This window comes from Drosophila takahashii, chromosome X (assembly GCF_030179915.1).
Source record: "Drosophila takahashii strain IR98-3 E-12201 chromosome X, DtakHiC1v2, whole genome shotgun sequence".
In the NCBI taxonomy this organism is placed as follows: Eukaryota; Metazoa; Arthropoda; class Insecta; order Diptera; family Drosophilidae; genus Drosophila; species Drosophila takahashii.
This window is the reverse complement of record NC_091683.1, coordinates 2818611-2845546: the sequence shown is the minus strand read 5'-3', so window position 1 is coordinate 2845546 and position 26936 is coordinate 2818611. Positions and strand designations below refer to the sequence as shown.

Sequence of the window (26936 nt, the reverse complement as noted above, 5' to 3'; positions counted from 1 at the left end):
TATCGATAAGCTATCGTTAGCGTTTTGCGGTGTTGCCACTAGTTTTTAATAGTAAATAGTTCTAAATATTAAAAAAATAGTTTGTAATAATAATATTAATAGGAAATATGCTAATTATTTTTAAAAATAATGGCACCTGTGCACACTCCGATTGATTTTCCGAAATACCCAATACCGATAGTTCCATCTCAACGGCAATCGACCAGCCAATTTGTTTACATTTTAAAATTATTAACTACCCATAATTTACTGGAACTCCAGAGATATGGAAATAACCCTGGCCCTCATAAAGCCGCACGTGCTGCGGAACACCTATGCGATGCAACAGATCCGGGCGCTGATCTCCCAGAACTTCACAATTCTCGACCAGAAGGAGGTTTGCATTACGAAAGAACTCTCGGAGCGATTCTACGCGGAGCACCAGGGAAAATTCTTCTACCACCGCCTCACCAGCTTTATGAACAGGTTGGCATATCATATCATATCATATCATATAATATTATACCATATATCATATAATATCATATTATATGTATATCATATCCTATAATATTATATCATAATATTATCATAACATATCATTTCATCGATGAGGTTATATATTATTAAAAAATAATAATGATAGTAAAAATAATAATAAAACATACCCATATCTTCCCCAGTGGACCCTGCTACGCTCTGATTCTTCAGTCGGAGGCCTGCATCCAGAAGTGGCGCAGTCTTCTGGGACCCACCAAGGTGTTTCGGGCCGTCTATAGCGATCCCAACTGCATTCGAGCCCTGTACGGCCTGTCCGATACTCGTAATGCCTGCCATGGATCCGACAGCGAAGCATCTGCCCTCCGGGAAATCGGGATCCTGTTTCCGGAGTTCGACGCCGCCGAAAGGCTGAAAAGGCAAGAAAAAGGACAGACGTAGCCTATATGACACCATCTTGGGATTAGTTCTACAGCATTTCTATAATAAGCAGTTAAATGTCAAAAATTATAGAGCAGTTTCATAGAAAATGCCTATAAGGTTGTTATATAATTTATTATTGTTATAGCATTGTTGTCTTTAATAATAATAATACATAAAATAAATATAGATTATAAAATATTAAGATCACAAAAACACTGAGAAACAGTTGTGTTTCAAAAACTTTATTTCGTCAATTTCTGGTTTACATAATACAATTGTTTTGTTTGTTTAGGTGGTAGGTACATGTATAGATAGAGATTTTCGATTTGTTCTGGTTACCGTTTTTAGCTCATTGTAAATATTTGGTAATAAAAATTATAAAATTTATAAACTTAACAAATTATATAAATATATATTTTCATGTGTGTGTTTAAGTTCTGTAGTTTTCCCTATAAATAGGTAAAGATATAAATTTATTTGTATATCGGTTTCAGACAATTGAGAACATGAGAGCATAGCAAAAAAAAGGAAATATATTATTAAAAAAAAATTTTAAATTCTTGTATGTGGGTGCGAGCGAGACGGCACCTGCATTTGCTGTCTTTTTCTAACTCGTGTTATAACCGAAATCAAATTTAAATGGTAAAAAAAAAGGCATAGTAATAGTAATTTTAATAGAAGTTAACCGTCTCTCTAAGTCTAATTCTAGCTTTGGTTGCAACGATTTGTCAAAGCAGACAGAGGTCGCAAAAAAAATGTATTTAACAAGTATCCATAGTGGTATTTATATTTAGGTTTGCTTTTCTCTTTTTTCATCCTTTTTTCTATTTTTTTGTTTGAATTTTTCTCAGTGTTTGTTTTCTGTTTACCCTACTTTGGTATCAATTACAAATCTTTAATGCCTATTTGCAGTCCTACGAATTTCACACCGCCAGGTGGCGCTTTTGTCGCACAAAGTTCGAAACATTCAGTTGGTATTCAGTTTGTATTAAGCTTTTCGTCCTTTTTGGGTTTCCTTCATTATCCCCGCTCCATCACACACATATAGTATATAAATATTGCTATTCCAGCCGATCTCTAGATCGTTAAACTCGTATATTATGTGGGTATAACGTATAACGCCAACGGAAAATCCAAATGAGAAATGAAACAAGGTTAAGCGAGTGTCGTCTTAGGTGGGTAGTGTACGGATATTGGTGGTTTTCAGCGATTCCTGGCGGCACTGTACACAAATCCCAAAACCCCTTCCTAAACACCTTACTTTTCCAACCGCTTGGCAAATATATTTTCTTTCGACTGTTCAAGTGTGTGTGTGTTTGTGTTTTTCTTCTGTTTTTTCAGTTTTTCAGTTGTTTCTGTCATTTGTCTTGGATCTTTAACTAATAGAACACAAAAATATATGTATATATAGATCTGTTTCGTTTGTATAAACTATGCAACTTGGCCTACGCGCGCTACACAATAAGATACACAAATGTCTATGTATCCACACTAAATATCCGTATATTCATATATAATCTTGAATATAACCAGCTCATAGCATAAAAAGACTATTTCAAATAGTTTTCTGTTTCTGTTTCTCTAGCACTACTTTGTCAACGACAACGTCAGTATATCAATATAGGTTGCTCTTAACGTTCCACTCTTAAACATCGTCTAACTTCCCATCCTTGTAGCTTGTCTGCTTCACTCCTCATATATCCTCGTTTGTATAGTAATTAAGTGAATGTATTTGCTTCTCTCCTTCTCTCTTCCGAGATTGGTGACCCCAATACCCGTAACTTGAGCACTTTTCGGGGGATTCTTCACTCGAACATGGCCATCGAAGAGGTGGGCACCACCTCCAACAGCAGCTGGAAGAATAGCGTCACCTTGTCTGCGGGGAGAAGAATCGGAACTTAGAAGAAAGAAACTAGGAGTTTAGATAAGAGAAACCACATTTTAAAGAATTGGCAGCAAAAAAATAAAATCCTGAAGAATTCGCGTTGTATATTTCAGGTATTGGATAAACATTTAATTAAAAAAAAAATAAAAATCCTGAAGAATTCGCGTTTCATATTCTTCTTTTCTTATGTGGTTTCTCTAATTATAACTCTACAGCCACTTACTCATGAACCTCGGCGTCATCCCGAGCTTGACGAACGGCACGTAGAAGATCAGGCCCGCGAAGATGAAGAGCAGGGCGTAGAGGTACTCAACGCGCGGGGTCTCGAAAATGGGTGCCGCCACGAGATACACGGAGATGACCAAGACCACAACGGGAATGATGATCGGCACCTTGTAGGGCCGCGGATGGTTGGGCTTGGTGTAGCGCATCACGATCAGGGCCAGCATCGCTCCGCCGTAGAATATCCAGGCGGTGAAGCTGAAGAAATCAATCAGCGAATCAATCGTGCCATGCAGCACCATTGCAGAGGCAATCAGCGACTGGAGACGGGGATAAATGCGCACAGAGAAAGATACAGAGAAAGAGGGGAGAGTTTAGAACGAGGATATCGGATCGGTTTGGATCACATTCACATTCACATGGGTTATCGAACAGATGATGGGGACTATTACTAATTAGTAGGAATAGTGGGAGATGAAATGTCATGGGGATGGTTATAGATATATTTCTAACACATATTAATTTCAAGGAAGGGCGAATTTTTGGAGGTAGTACTAGACACTCACGTGGAATATCAGCCCCGGAGCAGGTGTTAGACGGCGCACATGGACATATGAGAGAATGTCCAGCAGGTGACCCTCTCGACTGGCCGCAAAGCACAGGCTGGAATGATAATTAATGATAGATTTATTTAATAATAATAATATTTATTTAATAATAAAAAAAATGTGTAAAAATCCTTAAGAATTCGCGTTTCGTATTCTAGGTATTATCACTTTCTTTAAAAGATTTAGTTTTAAAGAATAAAAATCCTGAAGAATTCGCTTTGTAAATTCTAGGTATTAGCACTTTCATTAAAAGATTTAGTTTAAAAGAATAAAAATCCTAAAGAATTCGCGATTTATATTCTAGATAATCTAGGAGTTCCTTACCGGCCAGCTGCGAAGAGCGTGCCATTGGCGCTGCCAAAGGTGCTGATGGTGACGCTGAGGGGCATCAGCCAGGCCAAAGCCCCCAGGATGCGGTTGCCGAAGGTGACGGCCACCGCCTCCGACTCGATCATCTCCTGCGGCGACATGGCCGCCAGGTAGGAGATGTTGATCAGCGCATAGCAGAGCGTCACCAGCGGTATGCCGATGATGATCGAGCGCGGCAGGTTCTTGCTCGGGTTCTTGATCTCCTCCGTTACGTAGTTCAGGTTGTTCCAGCCATCGTAGGCCCACAGGCCCGTGTAGAAGGCCGTGGCGATGGCCCCGACATTCGGCATCGGGCCGTTAAATGCATTCGACAGGTGCTGCGTGTTGCCCTGCATCAGTTTCCAGGCTCCGCCGCAGATCACGACCACCACGGCCACCAGTTTGGCGGCGGTGAACACGTTCTGGACGGCCATGCCCAGGTTGACGCTGTAGCAGTTCACGAACAGGATCATCACTGTACCGAAAGGAAACCGAAAGTGATTAGTATAATTTAGAAAAGATATGGCGGAGGGATCAATACAGGAATTTATTATTTATATTCTTAATATATAAAACGGTTGTGCAAATTTATGGGAAATCAAAGGAAAGTCCAGATTTAGTAAAGCTGAAGCATCTAAATTTTTACCGAAAATTCTAAGAGTAGTGTATTTGTTATCTAAAATATATGCCCAATATATGCCAGACAGAATTCGATATCATTTTGATAAAATTATATGAACAACTTGATCTTTAAAAAATGTAAAATTGACCAGCACATATCAATCTGATCTTTTGTCAATTTTTTTTCGGTGACTATTATTATGGTTTTCAGTTCCTGTATTGATCCTTAACAAAAATCCTTACCAATTGCCACCAGGGCGACCATCTTGACCACGCCCCTGGGCGGATCGCATTCCGTCACAAAGGCCTCAACGGCGTACTGTGCAAATGATAAGCATATTATAGCCATTTGAGATGGCTTCAACACCAAAGTCGATACCCATGAGAACAGAAACGCCGGCGCCGGTCCATAGGCGTCCATAAAGTAGGCCCATTCCGCCCCCGACGACGTGTTCATCGTGCCAAGTTCAGCGTATGCCAGAGCGCCTGAAAAGTGGAGGAGGTTTGTGATATAAAATATGATGTAAGATATGGTCTATAAGGAACAATTTGAGATGATTTCTAGATTTAAGATCTGTGATTTGTAGTTCTGGCTTTTAAAATTCATAAAAACATCTTAAAATTCATAGTAAAAAATATTTGAAATAATTGCCTTGCTAGAAATCGATTTATTTCTCCAAGTGTATAGTGCACCTCATTGCGAGGTGTGAGATTCCGCGAAAGTTTGGCCCTCTGCCAGCCGTGCAACAAGTTGTGATGAGTGCAGGGTCGGATTTTGGCATTTGGCGGCGATAAGTGGGTCACTTGCACGTGGTTCCCAATTTTTTCGGGGGTTACTTTATACTAGGGGTTGGGGTTAAGTAGCAGTTAACTTACCCAGCAGGGAGAGCACACCACAGGCAAGCCAGATTATAAAGCTAACTCCAACGGAACCAGTGCGAACCAGTAAACCGGAGGGTGACACAAAAATTCCAGACCCTGTGGATGAGAAGGAAAAGAATGGAGGAGATTATATAGATATATACGATATAGATATATGTATTACACGGCACAGCTGCGGTTGGAAAAACAGCTGATTAGATCCCGCATTGTTTTCCCTACTTTTTCCCATTCAATCGCGTATGCTAATGAGGTGGAGTATATTTATATATACATATATACACGTACGATTTTGGGGGTGTTGCAGACGTCATCAGTGGGCGGACGGCGAAAGTTCGCGCGAAAGCTCCGGGACCACGCGGCGAATGCGCAATACCGGTAAATGATAAAATAGTGGTATTTTTGCAGAGAATTTCTGGGGGCGTGCAACAATTTGGTGGCGTGCCACAAATGGCGCCATTGCCTAAGGTCAAAGTGCAGCAGCGATACTACTTGGGCGCTATTCGTGTCATAAATATGTAGGCAATTTAATTTAGACCCTATGTAGTATACAATTGTGGCTAAGTTGGTAGGGATAGGAAAAGGACGAAAGGATATTTGTGTGGTTAAGTAACTAACAATTTACTTTATACATTTTATTAATATTACTGATTTAATCTGGAATTTCTGTAAAATACATCTATCAAATTACTTTTTAAATATTATTATTATATGGAATGGAATTTTCATAAAATACATACATTTAATATTTTACTATTTTATTATTATAATTATATATAATGAACCTATCAAAGTAACGAATATTTAAAAAAAAAGAAGGAACTTTAAGAGATCCCTTAAAGCTGAACTTCATTATTTTCAGAATACCTTAAGAGTATGCTGAGATTACACTGATTTACCAGAATAACTACGGCTTTAATTGTAACCACACCTTCCTCTTCCTTTTTTCCCTTTCCGCCCTCTAAAAATATGCCCGGAAAGTGCCCTTAATCCACGCAATCCCCCCTACCTTCATTCTCACGCCGATTGCGTATCTATATATCTATACTCCCCGACACCCACAGACATACAGACAAACAGACAGACAGACAGAGGCTAAAGCTGTTTGTATATATGTACTATGCCGTCCGTACATATAGCTAAATTTATGCGTACGTATTTTTGGCCATGCGCGCCTCCAATCTTAACCAAAAAAAAAGGAAAAGCGAATGAAAAAATGTGCCTCAATATTTTTCAGCGACTCAAGCGAACAAACAACAGCAGATTCATTTGACACAATCCAAGGAAAATTGAGTGTTCGTGTTTTTTGGGGCCATTTTGCATACTTCACTTTCCTTTCCCCATGTTTTATGCATTTGTTTCGGCAAGTGGCATCCCAGAATTCATTTTACACTCACCTATCATCGTTCCAACAATTAAAGCCACCCCACTGAAGAGGCCCAGCCTGAAAAAGAAGAAAAAAAGGGTTAAATATCATGGAAAAAAGGATTTAAGCTCCCTGAGTTTATATTTATTTTATGTTATCAATGTATTTGTTTTTATATTTTAGCAAATAAAGAAATAAATAAAAAAACATTCATATTCAGTCAAAATTTAAAATTAAATGGATCATAAACATGATAATAAGGACACTCGATTTAAAGGAAGTCTACATTATAACCAACGACATGATTTCATCATTTAGATATTTTTAGAAAAGTCCAAAGTTAATAAATATTGGTAGATAGATGTCAAAAGTAGATCCGTGAACTTGTTAATTTTAAGTGAGTTGAGTAAATCGTTTTATTGACAGCGATGTGTTAAAATCAAATCAAGTGGATAGCGCGTTTTAAACCAAGTAAATAGAAAATGGTTACGTCTACACTGAAAACATATACTTTAAATAGCTGTCGTTTCTGTTTTGTTTAATTACCTTTAAATATACCTTAATTTTTCAAAGTTCTAGCCATTTTTGTTAAAATAAAATTGGCAATTGATAACTAAATAACAACAAAGAAATATAATCTAATTCTGCTTTAATCCATCTACTACAGGAACAGATAAATATATTTCATAGTGTGGAAGAAGGAATTTGACTGCTAAGCTCTAGTTAAGTTAAGTACTAGACAATTTAATTTTGAAAATATATAAAATAAACATATTTTCGTTTGATTGTTTTGTAGTGCTTCGAAATATACTTGTCAAATAAACCGGCCTACGATCTATGCATATAAGATTTTGGATACCATCCTTACCTTCTCTCGAGGTGAACAACGTGGTTCTGCGTTGAGCCATTCCTCTCCAGCGGCTTCCGCATCCTCCCGGTCCCTGATGCGTCGGTCTCTGGCGCTTCGGGCCCTTCTGTCCCAAGAGACCCATTGGCGCACATGGTCCCGTTGGTCGTTGCTTTTGTTGGCACATTATGTCCTGGAGGATCGCGAAATATCGGATCGGGATCGGGATCACAAAAAGAGAGAAAGCAGAGAACACATGGATTAGCAACAGAAAAAAAAGATGTATTATTTTATTTCTTAACAATCTAAACAACCGAAACGACCACTATAACGCATACACAGAAAAAAAATTCTATATGATGTCAAATTTATGATTAAAACATATCAATTAGATATTTTATCATATCAGTTATTTCATAAAAATTATAAAAATACTATTTAAAAGTAACAAAATATATTTGTTATCTTTTTTTTTCTGTGTATATCAAGACCGCACATTTTTATTTCCCGTGTAGACAGAGTTTATGAATGGACACTCGCACACACACTCGCACACACACCTCTGTTATTATCTGTTGAATTATTTTTGCATGCGTTCTTTTGCAAGCAAAATAGTTGTGATATTTTATCGCGCATGGCATGGACGGATAACAAGTTGCTAAAATTATTTCGCCGCGAATTTCAGCTCTCAGCGAATACGAAATATATACTTATATACTTATAGGTATATGTATATGCGAATAGAATAGAAGAAATGTTTTCGAAAAACCAGAGAGCGGGCCAACTGAAAATGTAGCGCAGTGGGCGGCGATTCGCAGGCAACTGTTCGCATCCCAAATGGCGGCGGCGTCAAATAGTCCGCCCGGCGAAAGCTTTCCGAAAGCCGACGAAAGCCGAGCGCCGGAAAAACAGCCGACGAAGGCCGACAAGAGAATAACCACTTTCTCCAAACGAGATTGGGTTCGAGATGTTGGGTTACAGCACATTTCAACGAGGATAATAATAATATACCATGGGGAAGGGCTACTTTGAAGTAACTGGTTCCGAAAGGCAGGACATAATATCATAGTTACCGGAGTAACAATAATGAAGAGTAATAAATTACCATTTATCGCAGTATTTAATATATTATGTTATTATTATAATATCTTATTTTTATATTTAATATTTATTTTTTAATACCTTACATTTTTGTATATTATTTAGTTTCTATTTTAGGCTAGCTATTTTTATATATTTAAAATAAAAGAAATAACATAAGTGATTAAGTTTTTTTAACGATAATAAATCATAATAAAATAAAAAAAATTAATTGAACGGTTTAGGCTACAATTGATATTACAATTAATATTTTTTATGTTTTTCAATAACTAAAATGGTTATTTAATATTATTTGATAACTAGTTGTTTTTATAAATTTAAAACGAATAAAATGACATTAATGATTTAGTTTAATAGAAGATAAGAATCATTATCACATCGAATTCAAGCGAAATGACAATTTAATATTTTTTCTTTTGACTTATAAACGTGTATACCGGTACAAATGCTCTCTAGATTTCTTCGGAACTTCGGTTGGCTTTCTCTTTCTCTATTTCGCTCTGCTTCTCAGACTACGTGACACACTGCGTACGTATAAAAGTCCTCCTCCTTCCGACTGATTTATGCAATATATATATTTTGATTATAGAATTGTCAAGGTGAAGGCATTCTCACTCTCTCAATCTGATCGGCTATTTATAGCTTTGCATAAAAATTTCAAATTGAATTAGTCGGCTAATTCCCCGGCGGCGTCGGCGGAAGGTTCGGTTCTTGGTTCTCACTTGGATCTGCAGTCTAGTCGGTGGCATCGTCGCCTCCATTCATCGGCTTCTCTCAATTAATTGTGGGTTGCGCATTTCATTTGCCTCAATTGGCCGCTTATTAATGGTCATGTGCCACACTTTCCTATCTAGAATATCGCACTCCCTGACATCCTAACATCCCATCATCCCAAGTCTGCCTGCCTACGTCACTGGATCTCGGCGCCCACGAGGCATCGAAATTTCATCAGCCCACCGAGCGCATGTACATAACAATCCATATGAGCCATGTACATTCATGGTTCCAAAGTTCTCTCTTCTCACTACTGGACTTGCCCCCAAAAATCGTATATGTACCAAGATAGTGTGTTGAACAAATAGATATCTGCACGAGCATAAATATAATACGTATCCAAAGATTTGGATACACACGCCGTAGCGCCTACGTATGCACTCGCACAGCTGGGTGAAAGAAACTAGTGCAACACTGCGTATGCGTGATGTTGAAAATTAAATATTAAGTATACGCAAGTGGAAAATTTTTTTGTAGAATTTAGCTTTATTTCTCATATCAAATTCATATTTGATATATTTATATATATTTATTTAAAATTGAATTCATTTATATCAAATTCATATTTTTTCAAAATGGAGTCCTCCTTCAATCAATTTAAAGCCCTATTAAACTGACCGCTAGTGTGAGTTTAAAAATAAATAATACACGTCTATACACAGACTCTTTTTATATATATGTGGGCACAGAAAACATAAATAAACGATTCCTACGTTAAGCTCGCTGTCGTTTTTCAGCTTCGTTTCAGCTTCTTCTTGCTCAGCTTTTTTTCTCAATGTATTTTCTGTCATAAAAGTCACGCGGCCTGTGAGAATTTTGTCGATTTATTTTTTTCTTCTGCTTTGTTGATCACTTGTCGAAGGGGGCGTGGCAGGCGGCGGCTGATGGGCGAGTCGGATATATTATTTGACGATATATTTGCATTTGCAAGTCAACAAGTGATCGAATGCCTACTGCACATTTTTTTAAGGGTGGGGAAGAAGTAAACAAGTGATTGAGACGTTCGGTAAATTGATCACTTTGGTTTATTCATGCATTCGAGAGTGGAGAATCGTATTGGCAGTGTTTCCATCATATAAATATTTGGATAGATTTTCTTTAAAACCATCAATGACAATTATCAGGAATAAATTTCAATTAACTTGCAATTATTTCAGTATTTTTTTAAATTTAATAATATTCATAATAAACAGTCTGTGAGACAGTGTTACCCTAATAATTATGTTTTCGATACCATTTCATTAATTTTAATTTCAACCAGCCGCTGACGTCACAAACTAATGGTCAATTAAAACGAAACACGAGCCAGACTAAAAATCCCCCCTTTGCGCTTCCCAAAAACAGTGGGGTGAGTTCCTTGTGCAGTTTTATGAAATCTGATTGCGGATCGTCTTGTCGTCAGCAACTCGACGCCCCAGACATGAAGCGCCACATAAACTGAATGGTTGCAATTGAATTCGCACAGTTATGACTCGGAAATTGGAATCAAAGGCTGAATTTAAAGTTTTTTAATAGTTTACATAAGTTTTCATAATTTGTATATTTAAAAATAATAATAAGCATAAGTAAAACGCGAATTCTGGATTTTTTCTCACTTTGTATTTAATTTATATTTAGGTCGGATTTCAATCGCAGAGGGACCACTGTATCTCTGCCTAAGCGACTAGAACCTACGCCCAGCGATGCACGTAGACTCTGCGGATAATATATCTTCGTATTTCTAGGGGTCGAACACTGCTTAGGCTTGTCGGCTGATTTTCGTACGCTAATTGTTTAGACACTCTAACGCAAAAAAAAAAAAACAAAAAACAAACTGCAAAGATATTGGAGTAGATAACAGCAGCGGCTGACGTGCTAGGGGCATTCACAAATTGTCGGTCTTTAATATCTGCAATATCATTATCACCCGACATTTATACTATGCTGATTGGCAAGAAATCCATTTAAGTGTTCCAACGTCATTAGGTATAATTAATCATATTTTGGCACAAATAAACAGAATTGCCAATTTAGAATTTTTGTAATTTAAAGGTGAACGATAGTATGAATTTTCTCGCTTCGGAATTTATTCTATCTATAGACTAGTTAGAGTAAACATTTTCGCAGTCTCCCCTGTTTAAATAATGAGGTGTTTACCCGGCCGATTCCCTAGAGTTTTTTCCAATTCCAACACATTTCTCTCAGTGCAGCCAAGCAACTCCAGGAGGAGAATGGGAGGATGGGAGGTCGCATTGCCAGCGTCAGCGGCACTAAAATGAGTAATAATCACGCGCTGCTCGGCCAAATTTGTGGGTCGAAGAAAAGCTGCTACGTGCAAATGAATATTTCAAATATGCAAAGCTCGGCGGGGGAAGTGGAAGTTCATGCATCTCAATTGGCCGGCGGCCAAATAAAAACGATTTTCCTCTGCTGTTGGTAAATATTTTCAGTTAATTTTGTTGCGGGCGTCGCGTCAGAAATTCTTGAATCAAAATTATCGGGTGGGAGAGCAAGGACAGGCGACCGCTCTAAAAACCCTCTTCCTTAGATCCTAACTTTTAAAATATTAAATAGTTTAAAACAAAATATTTTGGCGCATTAAATGTTTCCTAAATTATAAATTATAATTATAGTTTACTTAAAATTTATTCGAGCTTCTCTTGAATGCTTGTTTAAATTGAATTGAAATTATTTGTTTACTTATTAACGTTGGCTCTGTGTTAATTAAACGAAGCATGAAAAGTTCCGTCTGCTAGTGTAGCAAATTTGTGCTAATTAGAGGAATATGCTTGAATGTTGGATGGCCTACTGCTCGATTGATTGATCGACTGACTGACGGATCGAATGTCCGCGCTTCACCTTTTGACACTCGTTCTTGACCAACCATCCCCCTCTTGCACCGAATCAATCGAGGAACTTGGGCCACAAGTGTTTGCTTAACCCTCGACAGACACGCGAACCAAAATAAAGCACTCGCCATTCGCTTAATTGATTTGTTCTGTATCGATAGACGTCCGTAGTCCCGAGTTCCCGAGTTCCAAGTCCCGACAAAAGTGTCAATGGCCCTCTTCTCCCAGTCCCAAGTCCATGTCCAAAATTCTTAGCTCTATTGACCACTTTTCAAAGCCAAAGCAGCGGTTTATGTGTGGCCACAATTCACGAACAATGGTCACGAATTAATGAACTAATCACTTTCCACGTTATCATTCACTTTTCCCTTCATTCTCAACACCTTCACCTTCGGTTTATATTTTTTTTATCGCAGGCCACGAATCTTTTGCTGATAAATCAGGTGTGAACCAGTTGCAATATAATTGAAACTTAATCTGCGACTAATTCAATTTTATTGCCACTGAAAACCGGTTATGAACCGCCTACAAGTGGTTTATGCCCATTAATAAAGCCAAATAATTGTTGGCATAGGGAAATGAATAGAAGGTTGGGTTATGTGGTTATATATTTATTAAAAAATCATTCAAAAATTAACCTCTAGATTAAGTGGTTATAGAATTCCATATTTCTTTGGATTTTAGATATTTTATAGTTATACTGGGATGTTCGCGATATCTCTTTTTGTTCGCGTTATCTGCCTGCGCATGATCATCCCAATTTTTGAAATGCTATTATTTCAATATGTGTTGTGCTCCATTTGCGTCAAAGATGCCCACCTCTTGCTCGGTCCCCTTCTCAATATGGGCACTTCCAAAATGTCGCTCGGGACATTTGCACACCTTTAAAGTTGAAAAAAAATTCTAAAACAATGGATTTTAATTTAAATTATGGGCTTTTCTTTTCACTCTTCCCAAGCTCTATTTTTGGTAAAAACCTTGATTTTGTACCACTTTTAGTTTTTAAAATATCGGTAAAAAACTGCCGTATTCGCTCGGGACAAAAATAGAAGTGGATTTCGGGGAAGTTCATACAACAGCAGAAATTAGCAAATTATGATGGAATATTTGAATGCGATTTTTTTAGAATGTTGTTCAAACATGTCGCTGTGAAATGCTTTTGGTTTTACTCAAAAACTCTTTGCCGTTTTTTTTTTATGCAGTTTCAACGACATTCGCTCGGGACATGTCGCTCGGGACATTTTTTCCGACTGTTTTGTAAAGCGGATTTCTTTACCTCTATCTCTCAATTGCTGGATGTTTTGCTTTTAACTTAATAGTTTAGCATGTGAATGAAGCATTCAGTACAGAAAAATGTCACATATTGGCATTCCTATAGGATAAATTAACAATAGAAGACAGGTCCAAAAAATAACAAAAAAATAGCCAAAAACTGATTTTTGTGTATATTGGTGGGGTTTGTCATAAAAATAATCAAACTATACTCCAAATTTGTAGTTAAGCTCAGTATCCAACTAATTAGAAACTAATATCGGGGCAAAATCATGTGGAAATATGTTTTATTCAAGTTTCAAGGTTTTTGGCTTGGTGGACTTTTTTTTGGAAGTGCCCATATATTGTTTTATTGGATGCTGTCGAAATGCTGCTCGCCCGCAGACTTAATTGAAATGTATCGTTTGTCGTTTAACGTTGCTTGGACGCCACCCCTCTCCCTCTTTCCTTCCTCTTTACATTTTTGTTAATTGAGATTCCAGGGGTAGGGAGGAAAGGGGGTGTCTGGGCGGAAGAACGACAAAGTCAATGTCAAGGCGAGCCATGCACTTAAAGCGTCCACAAAGTGTTGCAAACGTTCCACTAAAATGAAATAGCACCATAAAATACAGACGAAGAAAAGTGTACACTTTTCTTTATGATTTTATAAACTATCTGTAAGCATTGCATACATTCTGGCGACCAAAAAAGCCAACTAAAAATAGCCGCAATGTTCAGTTCAATCGATACGAGATTTGGTATGGGGTGAGCATAGGGAAAACAAAGAATTTCCCATCTTAAATTCTCTCAGTACACGTCCCTTTTTAACGCCAACTTGTCACTGTTATTTGTTATTACCGTAAGCAACAGTAATTGTGACAGAAAAACCAATAGAGTGTTAATTAAAGACGCCAATAACACCTTGACATTGTCAACAGACAACGCGAAAAGGTAAAGGTTAGATTGAGCAAAGGTTAGTTTGAGAAAAGGTTAAATAGATCATTAATATGCTATATCTTTATTCATAAAATATATTGCAAAATATTAGGATCGTTAAAGCTTTATGAAAAAAGAAACGAAACTTCCTTCTTTTCAAGAGATTTTTAAGTTTTAAGTATAAGCTTTTGACCTTTATAGCATGGACACAAACCTCTTATAAGATCTTAAGATCTGCAGAGATGATCATTGGTATGAAATACCAGGTTTCGGAACTCAATTTAATTTTAATGAATATTTTGCAATAATCTTTAAAGATCGGCGTCAAAACGCATGACAATAAACCCCCTGCTAACCGGCATTTAATCTTGTGCTAATCAGTTTTGCTTATATATAGTTATATAGGTTATATAGTTCATTTGGTGTTGTCGTTGCCTCGTCTTCTGTTGGCATATCAATTTAACTCAATTGATTTTTAATTGACTCGTGACGCGCCGATTGCTCTGCCAACGTCGACGATTCAACGACTCGACGATGACGCTAATGATCGGCCGTAATAATTACAAAGCTATAAATTCATTTGGATTCGTTTCGTTTCGGGGCAGCTGAGAATATTAGACAAAATTCGTTTGTGCAGGGCGATTGCAAAATAGAATTACACTGGGAAAAGCATTTAAAAATCCAAGGAAATAGCTGGCCAATCTTGAAGTGCATATAAAATATGCAAATTGATTGGAAAAGGCTGCTAAAAATAATAACGAACAGCTGCAAGAGAAAACACGGTCCTGCTTCCGATTTCGTTATCTCTTATGCATGGTGGAAAATGCGGCACATGTCCATGAGAATTGAGAATTGAAAATTAGATATAAGAAATAAGAAATAGCTGGGCCAAAAACACTTTTCCCTCTCATGCAAGCTTAATGCTTTGGTTTTGGTTTTGGGTCGGGTTCTGGTGAAATACAGAAATTGGCTTCTCAAGCTGTTGCCAGAGGGAAAAATCCAACACCAGACAGATGGAAAACTTGGGGGCAACGAGGAACGCGCTTCGAGGCATTGAACTCATTTTTCCCTGCTCGGGCGCCATTCAATTATTTGTGAGCTTAGCAAGGACACGCACACACAGATACAGATGTAAGCAACGAGGACAACACACAGACACAAGCATACATCACATCACGAAACTTTCTGTTTGTTTGTGGGCGGGCTATGAATTTTAGAGGCTCGTCGTTTTCCCTCCCTGACCTCCCAGAAATTTTCCCCGCTTTCATGACATTCCCTAAAAATTTAACGGGTCTCTTGGCTATTTACTCAACAAAAAAGGGTTGAAAATTCCATTAATTAGTAATTTTTATGGAGTAAAAAATATTAAAATTATTATTAATATTTTTTAAAATCTTAGATTGAGTAAAGGTTGTTTTGAGCAATAAAAAATATAATAATACAGCTAAATGTAAGTCCATCATTTCATAATAATCATTATTTAAAAGGTTAGATTGAGCAATGATTCAATTGATCATTAAAGACTTCTCATTAATATGCAATATCTTACAGATTCTAGTTCATTTGTTTAAAAATACTTTGGGTAATTTTGTCAAATGAATTTATCACTGCAAGTTCTTTATAGTATATGGCACATGTTCTTTGCTAGTATTCTGTTAATAAAAATTTAATTAGAAAGTGATTATCCTAGCCATAGCGCCCAACTTAATGATTCAACCAAATTGTGCAAACTTCTGCCGGTTTTCTCATCGAAATACATGAAATTTTTATAGGCGACGGCTGCCGCTGACATTCGAAAGCGGTGGTCCACGTGTCACTTTTGTGTGGGTATACGCATATATATATCCCTGTGTATATGGGGCACGCCCCTGGCCCGCAGGAGGGGGCGGTTCGGGGTGGCCACCTGTTTTTATTGGCACCCCCGCACTTACGCAATGGAAGCCGGCTCCTGGTGACGTTGCCAGCTGTACATGCCGTTTTATGTGTCTCTGTGTCTCGAGTCTCTTGGCCAGGCTAAAAATAGCCAAGTAGGGAAATGGGGAAAAGGAAACTGGTTTTCTGCTGGAAAAGCTCTGCTCACGGCGCCTGCGCTCTGCGGCATGTCCTTGCCAGGACATCTCGGCCTGATAACTGATAGCTGCTGGCTGATAACAACTGGCTGGCAGGCTGCGTTATCGCCGCCAACTTTCACTGCCTTTCTGAGCGCCGCTTCAGCGATGTAAAAGTTTCACGGCAGCTGGGGAATTGAGCAGCCCAAAAGCAAAAACACAAAAAAGGGAAAACACAAAGCACACTTTGTGGGGCCACCCACTCGCCTTCGCCAAATGACAAAGCCAAGGACAATACGTGATTCGCACAATGGCGAACTTCTTAGCCCTGGCCCCCAAATTCCATCCATGTTCTCCTCCAAATGAAATCAGCTAACTGCGCCGTTGCTTAACCCTCAACTACATTAGATCACTGGGACGAAAATTGCATCATAAAGAGAAGAGAATATTTAAATTTTTGCATTTTAGTATGTTCTTAAATGTTGTTTTCTTTTGTTTATTAATACCTAACGTCATGTACAAAAATCCATACATAACTCTGTTATTTTTAGACTTTTTTTTATTTTTTTAAGTTAAAAAATAAGTTGTATTTGTGTACTTTAAGACACCACAAACAGAACTTGAATACACATTTTTTTTCTTATAAAAATTAAATCTCTTACATCTAGTTATTTTTCCTAATCAAAGTAACCTTTTTGGTTGAATGTCAGGGGAGGTGGGGGCTCAGAGCTTGTAAATAATCAGTATAACTATACAAACTCAACTGAAAACACCACACACCACAAAGTATTACCTAGAATACTTTTTTTAGTCAACGAAGATTTTCGATTACGATAGAAATGGTCAAAGTTCCGCCCGATTCGGTCATGATGCCCTACCTTGTGAGTACTAAATTTTGGTAGTCCATTTTTCCAAGCTCATTGAAACGCAATTATTTCAAAAAAGGCTCATAGATTAGGCAAATGGAAAGGCAATCGAAATGTATTATCTAGACTGCCCACAGGATTTGTTCTCTCCTTTATCGAAACCGAGCATTACTTGATGCGATGGATAACGCAGGAGGATTATAATCGAAAGAGACAGGCCGCAGGTGCAAAAGAGTATTAGTGTTCAAAAAGCCGGAGCCATGGGCAATATGATTCCGAGTGTTATGGATTCGGGGATCCTGCCAGAACGGTGGGATCGTATGTTTAAGGCTAGTTAATACATGAACTGGATACGTCGCCACGAGTTGGTTGAAGTTTCAGAACGTTCAGCCGAGTTAGAATATTTAGACGAATCCTGGGAAAGCCAAAAGGAACATGAATCCTCTTATAGCTCCGGTTACAGTTCCCGTCGAAGATCCGAAGTCGTTCCCATGGAGGTGGATGAGGACTATTATGCAATTAAGAAAGAAGTTGGGCCGTCGAATCCTAGCTGTGTTATAAGGATTCCGCCCCCAGATAAAATTTAAAATTGAGTGTTAACTATAAAATTGTATTAAAGTCCTAGGTTCCTATTCAGAATAGAATTTTAAACAAATAACTTGAACAGTAAATTCTATATTTTAAATGTATTTAAAAATGTACATTTTTGTACTTTTGTCTTATAAAATCATTGACTAGGCACCTTCCCCACAAGTTCTTCTGCTATAAAAGGGCTGAAATTCTCCGCTTCGTTGAATGGGAATGGGACAGCCCCCCCACTCAGCGGATTGCACAAGCGAGATGAAAGTCGTGGATCTCAGAGAATTGAGGGGAAGCACTGGCAGTCTCTTAAGTGTGATTAATGACAAAAGTTCTAAATTATTAGCTAAATGCATCAGATCATCAGAGCCGCAAACTATTTATTTTATTATTTTTTACTATTATTTTTTAAAAATGTACAGAATATGTAGCCTACCTCAAAGGCAGAAGCATAAAATATTCAATATTTTCTTATATAGAAAATCAAAGAAAAACATCTCTTGACGAGGTTAAAAAGACAGTGACAGTTCAGATATTTTTTTTATAAAAATAAATAAAATAAAAATCAAAACAAACTTTGTAAATGCTAAATAATTGTGGTTTGTTTTATTTATGTTTTTAATTACTTTTAATCCTTTTAAACACCCATCTTGTTTCATAAATTTGCCATTATTTTCCCCAGTGCCCGAGATTTTGTGGCCGAATTATGTCAAGTGCAAATTGCACCCACTAAAAGCCCACCCACGCACCCAAGAAGAATTACCACCCCCTTTGTGGCGTTGCCTTGACTTTGTCCTTGACTCTCGCTTGGCTGCAACTTTTGGGCTTTGACTTTGGCTTCCGGCTGCCAAGGAATCTCGGCTCAGAGAGCTCGTTTCCTCCCAGCTACGCAAAAAGCCGGCTTAACTGCCTGGCCATATAATTAAACCTTTCGCAGTAATGCGATGGCGGCGCCTAAAAATAGGCAACACCTGCCGCGCGAAGGCTAGAATAGAATAGGAATCGGGAATGGGAATCCGAATCGGAATCTATCTGTGTATCTGGGACGTACAGTCGACACCCACTGATAAGCAACCCCCGGCAGCTTTTAACGATTGCGTAACTGACAATGAAAAGGAAAGGGAAAGGGAAAAGGCAGGGGAATGGGAATTTGGTGGCCAAGTTTAGCCTTAGCCATCGTAAAAATTGCTTGCTTTTAGGAACAATAACGTAAACAACCTCAAATGGAAGCGAAATGCCAGTAATTGGCAATATCTAACTGATATGATGGTACTTGGCAAAAGGAATTGGCAGAGAAGGATTCGAAGGATGTAAGGATATGATATCTATGATATCAAAATAATAATAGTAAGTTGAAGACCCAAAATGATATTGATATCCAGAAATATGAACTATCTTATCGAAAACCGTTTATGGGTTGTAAGTGCACCCAATAAATCAATGAATTCACTTTCAATCGTCTGTCTAGTTTCCACATAAATTAATAAGGCCAAATAGTTTCGAATTTCTGATTTGTTGATAGAATTCCCGGTGAATATCCATTAAGACCTTAAGTCCATAGATGTTTGTTTTTAAGTACATTTTTTTAAAGCTAAAAAGCCGCACTGATAAAAATAACTAGTGTCAATCAAGAAGACGATTATTTTGTTATCAAAACCATTGTCCATTTATAAAGTGTTGTCCATTTGATAAGTTTTTTTTTTTGGGAACGGAATCAATGCGAATTAATGAGGCTTTTTGGGTTCTTCCCCTGGGAAATTTTGGCAGGGTGTGTCACAGTCACAGTTTCGTTTGTTTATCTTGCAACTTTTATGAACTTGGCTCTTTTCTTTTTGGGTTTTTCGGCTGATTAGAACAGCTGTTCTCAGCTGCAATCATGCACATTCAAGTACACTCTCGCACACAAACACACACACACGGCCCACTCACACACAGGGGAAACCGTTAGCCGGTCTGTAATTTACCGTTTTTTCTTTTTTGCACATGCGCATGCGCGTCACACACAAAAATTCACACAAAAAAAAGCAGCTAGTAAAAAAGGGGAGCAAAAACGCGAAAAAAGCACGCACACCTGGCATCACATGCTGCAACTCGAGCAATTGTTTGCCCGCTCACTTAGCACCGCAGAAATGGAAATAATGCGAATAATCATCACTAATTTGCGACAAAAAACGGGAAAAAAAAATAATAAAAAATCTAGCGGAATAGCGGGCGATAACGATAACTGGAACTCACCATTGGCGTGAATATGATTTGTGTTGTTTGGTTGGACATGCTGATACATGACTTGCTACAGTGCGCCAATGTCGTCACTTTCATGTCACTTTAAACACTGCGAGAGAATGAAAGCGTCGCCCTGCGGCTCTGCGTATTTATAAGGCGCCGGGAATCGGGAATCAGCAATCGGGTATCGGAATGCGAATCGGAATCGGTATCGGAATCTCTCTCGCGCCCTCTTTCTCGCTTTTCTCAGCTCTGCCCGGCGTTTTCCCAGTATTTCTCTTCTTTGCTCCTTTTGGAGTGGAAAGCATAAAGCAGAGCTTTCGGCTACACGGGAAAAAAATATACATTAAATTGGGTATAAATAGATTGGTAAAATTCTTGATCTTAATCATTTCATACTACGACTTATTCTCGAATTTCGGTTTTAAGTTTACATTTAAATTTTATCTTCTTTTTAAAAAATTAATATATATTTATTTAGTATTTAAAATTAAATTACAAGTGGATTTCATCGTAATTGTTTACTGTGTAGAGAGAGCTTGCGTGGGCGAGCGGCTTGCAGGAGCCCGGAGAAAGGGAGAAAGAGAGAAGAGGGGTGGCTAGATAAAGGGGCGGCTTGATGACGTAAAATGGGCGCTGGGCGATGGGCGGAACCGAATTTGGTCGACGGCACGAAACGCACTTGTTAAGCGACTAGAACTGGCGACCACCGAATGCAGTGCCTCTCGACGATGCAGCCGGGAATCACCTGTTCGTATTAGTGGTGCCAAACAGCAGCGGGCACGACGATAGCAACTTCTGGTGGAAATGTCAGAAAACTACTATATAAATTTTAGCAATGGTGTGTAAATTATATTTATAATTAACTCAATGATTATAAATATTTATTCTAAGATGCAAGTCGTAATCCTAGCATTATTGATTTTAAATGAAATGCTAATTGAGGTTTTTTAACGACATCATTGCTATACATTGTAGGTTTCAACACAGATTGATATCAGAAAAAGAAAGGGGTTTACTTCAAGGTCAAATGAAGGGTGATTAGATATACATTACATTACTTTGTACAGGGGTGTACAAGTCAAAACACCTGTTGAATAACTTATATTTTATACTTTAGGATTTATATTTTATGAGGAAAACAGAAAACCTAGTACAATTATCGGGATTTACATATACACCCGGTTTCTGGCGCCCCTCTTAAAGGTCTTCTCAATTCCTAAATGACTTTTGACGACGACAACTTGTCACCGAAACGTAAGCAAATATATTCGCAGTTCATGCCAACTCAGATTTCTATGAATTCGATCTGCTATCTGTTTTTGTCTCAGACATTGTTTTTGTCTAAAATTCGAATCCATATTTCCCACCCTAAAAGATACGTTTTTTTGCCGAAACATAGGAAATAATAGCCCAAAAATGGAGTGTCATACCTTTTTGAACTCGTAGTTTAATTCTGAATCGATTTGCGTTAAAGTCTAGACATTTTAATTTTTTGTAATTTTTTGCAAAAAATTATGATGGTACCCCTTATCAAAAATGCGAAAATTGGGTCCCAAATTATTTTTTTTAATTCAGACAAAAAGTGCACTGATATTAAATATTGGTTATTAGCTGCTCAAAACAGTGCGCTTTTTTGATTTTGGAGCATTTTTGGACAATTAACAGCAATAAATCCCTTAAGAAAAATGTCAAATTTGTACAAAAATCAAAATCCTGATTTTCCCCCCAAAAAAAATTGTATTTCGGTCATAAAAATGGAAATAATGGTCCAAAAATGGTGTGTCCTACCTTGTTGAACTCGTAGTTTAATTTTGAATCGATTTGCGTTCAAATCTGGACATTTTAATTTTTTGTCATTTTTCGCAAAAAATCATGATGTAACCCCTTATAAAAATTGCGAAAATTTCTGAAATTTTTTATTTTTCCAAAAGTGATGGGAATCGTTAGTTTAGGTTGTTAGCTGTTCAAAACAGTCGGTCTCTTAGCTCTCGGCCTTGATTTGTCCAAATTACGGATAAAAACCCGAAAAAAGTATATTTTTGTCTAAAATTCGAATAGCTTGCTTCTAAACTTCTAAACTATCATATAAATAAAATGTGCCGTTCTTTAGTAGCTGGTTAAATAAAAAAACACTAGATGCTTGCAATCATGATAAATTGCCGAATAAAAAGTGACAATTTGTAAACAAAGGGGAAGTAATTACAACGTGAGCAAAAAATGCTGAGTACATGGCATTCCCCTTATTTGTATTAAATCTGTTTTTTTATAACTAATTTATATTATCTGTTTGTCTTTTTTTTCCACCACCTAGCAGTTACTGAACATTTTAACTTAAAAATGTTTTAGAGACAAGAGAAAATAAACTGTTGCCTTTTAGGGTCTGCTAATGGGCTTGAAAGCTTATAACACATACGCACTGTTGCCAACGCATAAAAGTTAATTTAATCTAGGTGCAGTACATTTGGCATTTGTACACCAGTTATTCCAACGAAATTCATAAATTATCTGATAAAAATGGAATATATTATTTTTATTATTCGCTCAAATCCCAATCGTCATACGTGGCGTATGAGTAATTTGAAAGAAACTTTTAAAACCTAAATCTTAAAATCTTAAATCTTAAAATTAAATATTGTAGTTTTTAAATTTATTAATTGCTTATCAAAATCTACGATATTTAAGGGTGAAAATAAGATTACATTTTTTTGGACCGCTTGTTTTTAAATTCAAAAATCCCCACAAAACATCTGTTTGGCAATCGATAGTCACATGCGATAGTTTTTCAACAGTGTGGCAGCGCCCACAGCCCGCCAAATTCAAAAATCAATGAAATATGTGTGCATGTAAAATCAGTACTTTCGAAATATGGAACGCCATACCTTTTTGACCTCTTAATTGATGTATTCATATTTCGATCCATAAACGAAAACAAAGTAATTTAATGGAGCAGAAACCCATCCATTTTTTGACTACACATGGCAACGCCGGTTTACGAGTGGCAGCACCAACAATAAAAATGACATGGTGTGGCAGCACTACAATTCTCCCGCTAAACTTTTGAAATTGAAACTCTCGATTGATTTGCTCTGTACAATATTTATTAATTACGATTTTTTGCGAGTCATGCATGCATCAAGGTGCTTCTTACAGATAAATTATTGCTTACTGGCGCTCTTTTCGCTTTCTCGAGACTGCCCTAGTACGTAAATCGTTCACAAATGCTTAAACTGGGCTGACAGGAATCTTAATTTAGCGAATAATACAAGTCGTATATATAGATTACATAGATTACATGTATAGATACTTTCGTGGGTTTGATTGATTGATTGATTGATATATTAATCAATGACCGATTGCCTTGTAACAATTGAAGTTAATTAAATAAATTAAATACAGCTAGTTTGATTTTTAACTGCTACAAAATCGGTTAAATTGACATTGACATTTGACAAAATCACAAAAAAAAAAACAAAATGACACGATTTGATTGTTCTCCATGCTCTCTCAATCATTTCTTAGAACCTAGATTCTTGGGACTACTATTGCATAATCGGCTGGAGGATTACGCACAGGTGCGCGCCCTCCGTTGGAAGCGCTTCATGCGTCGATACCAGTCCTCCTTCCACTCGATCACTATGGAGTGCGGCCCGATGCCCAGGTAACCGGGTGGCGCCTCCGAGTCCCGACCCAAGATCAAATAGGATCTGCAAGAGATTGGGAAAGGAAATTAGAGGATAATATACCAAATAAGTAACAAAGCGAAAAATATTCATTAAACATTGAATTTAACTTAAATATTTTCCACTTTGATTTAATCACATAAAATATCTAATATTTCTAATATTTTCCATCTCCATTTCTGTTCACCTGTTTACTCTGATCTTGGGGCAGCGGCACTCCAGGTGCTTAGTCGGTATGATCCAGGTCATAGGACCGCGTTTTAGGATTGTACTCGGCATTCCGTAGACGTTCCCCGCGCCGCTGCTTTCGCCTGGCCTGCTGCGCTTGAAGACGGCCTGAATCTGCAGATCGTAGCGCTCCACTTCGCTGCTGCTGTCGCTGGGACTGGAGTTGGGATTGGGATAGTGATAGTCCGCCGGCGTAATCGATCCCGGCTGATCCTGGTCCATTTCGTAGTCCTCCCCGTCGGGATCCATTGCGCGTCGTGGAGCCTCCCTGCTGGCCGCCGCCTCGCTGCTCGTATCGCGACCAATTACTTTGGCCATTATTGCTAACGGGAGAAAAGGGTCGATTAGTAATGATTTTTTCAATGATAATTGAATAAAAACCAAAAAGTACTCTTTATTATTGGAAAAAATCTATTGTGGACTGTACTTATTTATATTAAAATAGATTACTGGATGAATAATATTTAAACAAATTTTTTTAAATGAAGAAATATATTAATATGTTATATTCATTACTTTAATTTTATTTTACTTAATTTTTTATTAAAGGAAAATATCTTTTGTGGACTTAATATTAAAATAGATTAAAAGCTGAATTTATTTTATCACATATCACAAATAATAAATAATATTTAAACCGCTTTTTAAATTTTAGTTAAATATTTTTGGCCAGAAAAGGATTTATCCCATTGGCAATTAATAAATAAAGAAATTAAGGAATATAATAATATATTTTCTTAATATATTCCTTTTATGTACTTTGTGATTTTTCAAACTCACCGTAGTCTCTTTTGCAGAACTTGTTTAGGTTTAGCCTTTTGGTGCTGACTCTGCATTTGCCGCATTCTAAAAGATCAAAATTCGAACGGGTTTACAATTAGTTTGGTAATTAGTAAAAAACGCTGTTCGCACTGTGTTCGCACTCGTCCTCAAAGATGAGTGCCACACAGAGCGAGCAATCACGTTCGCATTCCACACTTCCACATTCCATAGATGACATGAAGCTGAGCTAATGGATCGTAGTGATATTGTGTTAGGGGTTAATTGGGGATAGGATTTGAATGGGGCTCGTTCCCTATCCCTGCGATTTGTCCTTCGGCTGGGGCATTCCACTTTGGTGTTTACAATTTAATTGCGAAATTTATGTCTTTATGGCCAATGCCAATTAGCAGAAACAGAAACAGAATCAGAAACAGAAACAGTGGCAGCAACAACAGCAGTGATGCTCGATCAATTTTACATTAAGACTGCACTCGGAAAAATAATGCTATTTTATTTGATCGATTTCTTGATATTCCATTTCATAACTTCATCTGAAGTATTCGCGAAACTAAAAATGATATTTCACTTGATTGATATCTTGATATTTCATTTGTATGCATATTTCAAGTATTATTTTATTTTATATTTTCTGTGCTTTTTTATGCAATGAATTTTATTTAAGACTTAAAGTCTATTGAATTCTCTCTCTGTACTTTGACTTCGTGCCTTGGGCCGCCTTTTGTGGCGACTAAAATTAGCCAAGAAGTTTATATTTTGTTTTTCCTTCGGCTGGGAATTGCAATCTGCAATTTGTTTTTCTTTCTGCCGCCGATCGCAATGTCAAAGCAAACGTGACACAATTGCCACAAACTCGTCGATCTGTTCTGAGGCATAAACATTTTCTGTATTAAACAATTGAACTGGATGGAAAAGCGAAATAAACTAAAACTAAAATCGAAAGTGAAATGGCACTTTCCCTTGTCTATTTATGGAGATCTCCGCCTCTCCTCTCCTTCGATTTAAAGGCATTTCTCCGATGCACTTAGCTTACAAGCGATATTTATCGCCGTCATTTAAAGATCATTAGCCACGCCCCGAATACGAACGAAAATAACCGAAAATAATGCTGGGAGCTTCCTACAAATTCTGACTCACTACTTGGGAATCCTTCTATTTGTATGAAGGTGTTTTTAAGTGGGCCAAAATATCATTGAATTTCCAAGGAAATTTATAATTTCTCATCCCAAAAACTCTTTAGATAAATATAAAACTCGATCTTAAATATATTTACATTTATTTCTCATCCCAAAAACTCTTTACATAAATATAAAATTCCATCTTAAATATATTTCAATTTTCTTACCAAACTTTTAAACCTCTGGAAAACAGTCCAATCCACTTTAATTTGTGCAAATTTCGAGCAAACATAAATCTTGCGAGTAAAATTTTGCCAGTCATCAAATTAACATAACATTAAAATTGACCCACGACCCCCGGTAAACACACACACACCCACACTTTTCGCAACTAACTTTAAATTAACTCAAACTTGGACAGAATTTGAAATTAATTTAATAAGATTATCAAATTATAAATTCATAATTAACATTCATGTTCGCGCTGAGTGGTGGAAAGTGGGCGGTGCCCGAGCCAGCGCCACGCCCCCTCGTGTTGTGCCAATGAATAGCAAAGGACGAACTTTTTTGAGAGCCTGTGCCTGTGCTCCTCTGTCTGTGTGTCCATTTGCCTAACTCGCTTCTTGGTTACAGGGAAATGGAAAAAGGAAAACTTTCCACCGGCAACTTTTGCAACTTGCGCTTTTCTTTGCCGTTGACAAATAAATTTAAGAGGGGGCGCTCTTTAAACGCACTCCTCATCTCGATTTGCATTTTTGGCATGATGGATACAGGATGGTATAAAATGGTATGGGATGGTATAGGATGGCTGCTCCTTCAGCCGGAGGCCACTTGATATGCAACAA

The 26936-nt window shown here is 37.5% G+C and overlaps 3 protein-coding genes and 1 long non-coding RNA gene across 7 annotated transcripts in view; 2 read left to right on the top strand and 2 right to left on the bottom strand.

Annotated features, from left to right (window-relative positions):
* The first annotated feature begins 50 nt into the window (after positions 1-50).
* nmdyn-D6 (nucleoside diphosphate kinase 6) lies at positions 51-1133 on the top strand. The gene is made up of 2 exons (XM_017139783.3): positions 51-465; positions 663-1133. The coding sequence occupies exons 1-2, from the start codon at positions 266-268 to the stop codon at positions 916-918; spliced, it is 456 nt and encodes a 151-aa protein (XP_016995272.2). The 5' UTR covers positions 51-265; the 3' UTR covers positions 919-1133.
* Positions 1127-20412, bottom strand: sbm (L-type amino acid transporter sobremesa). Of its 3 annotated transcripts, XM_070218398.1 has the most exons (10): positions 8237-8487; positions 7698-7869; positions 6861-6907; positions 5461-5562; positions 4964-5070; positions 4828-4903; positions 3940-4438; positions 3574-3670; positions 3009-3327; positions 1127-2776 (listed from the first exon to the last, which is right to left on the bottom strand). In XM_070218398.1, the coding sequence occupies exons 1-10, from the start codon at positions 8310-8312 to the stop codon at positions 2706-2708; spliced, it is 1566 nt and encodes a 521-aa protein (XP_070074499.1). In that variant the 5' UTR covers positions 8313-8487; the 3' UTR covers positions 1127-2705. The 3 variants fall into 3 exon arrangements, with proteins under 3 accessions (XP_070074499.1, XP_016995270.1, XP_016995269.1); XM_017139781.3 differs by lacking the exon at positions 8237-8487 and adding an exon at positions 20295-20412 and having other exon boundaries at positions 4828-5070; XM_017139780.3 differs by having other exon boundaries at positions 4828-5070.
* Positions 17308-18177, top strand: LOC108056108 (uncharacterized). Its single transcript, XR_001769848.3, has 2 exons — positions 17308-17495; positions 17560-18177. It is a non-coding gene; the product is annotated as an uncharacterized lncRNA (long non-coding RNA).
* A 2953-nt stretch (positions 20413-23365) lies between the features above and the next one.
* NetA (Netrin-A) overlaps positions 23366-26936 on the bottom strand; it is a 45056-nt gene continuing 41485 nt past the window's right edge. The window contains exons 5-7 of one of the 2 annotated variants that reach the window (XM_017139785.3): positions 24974-25039; positions 24153-24516; positions 23366-23989 (exon numbers count right to left, since the gene is read on the bottom strand). In XM_017139785.3, the coding sequence (XP_016995274.2) occupies positions 23848-23989; positions 24153-24516; positions 24974-25039 (572 nt within the window). In that variant the 3' untranslated portion in view covers positions 23366-23847. The remainder of the gene's footprint in view (positions 23990-24152; positions 24517-24973; positions 25040-26936) is intronic. The other variant, XM_017139786.3, reaches the window with a different exon arrangement.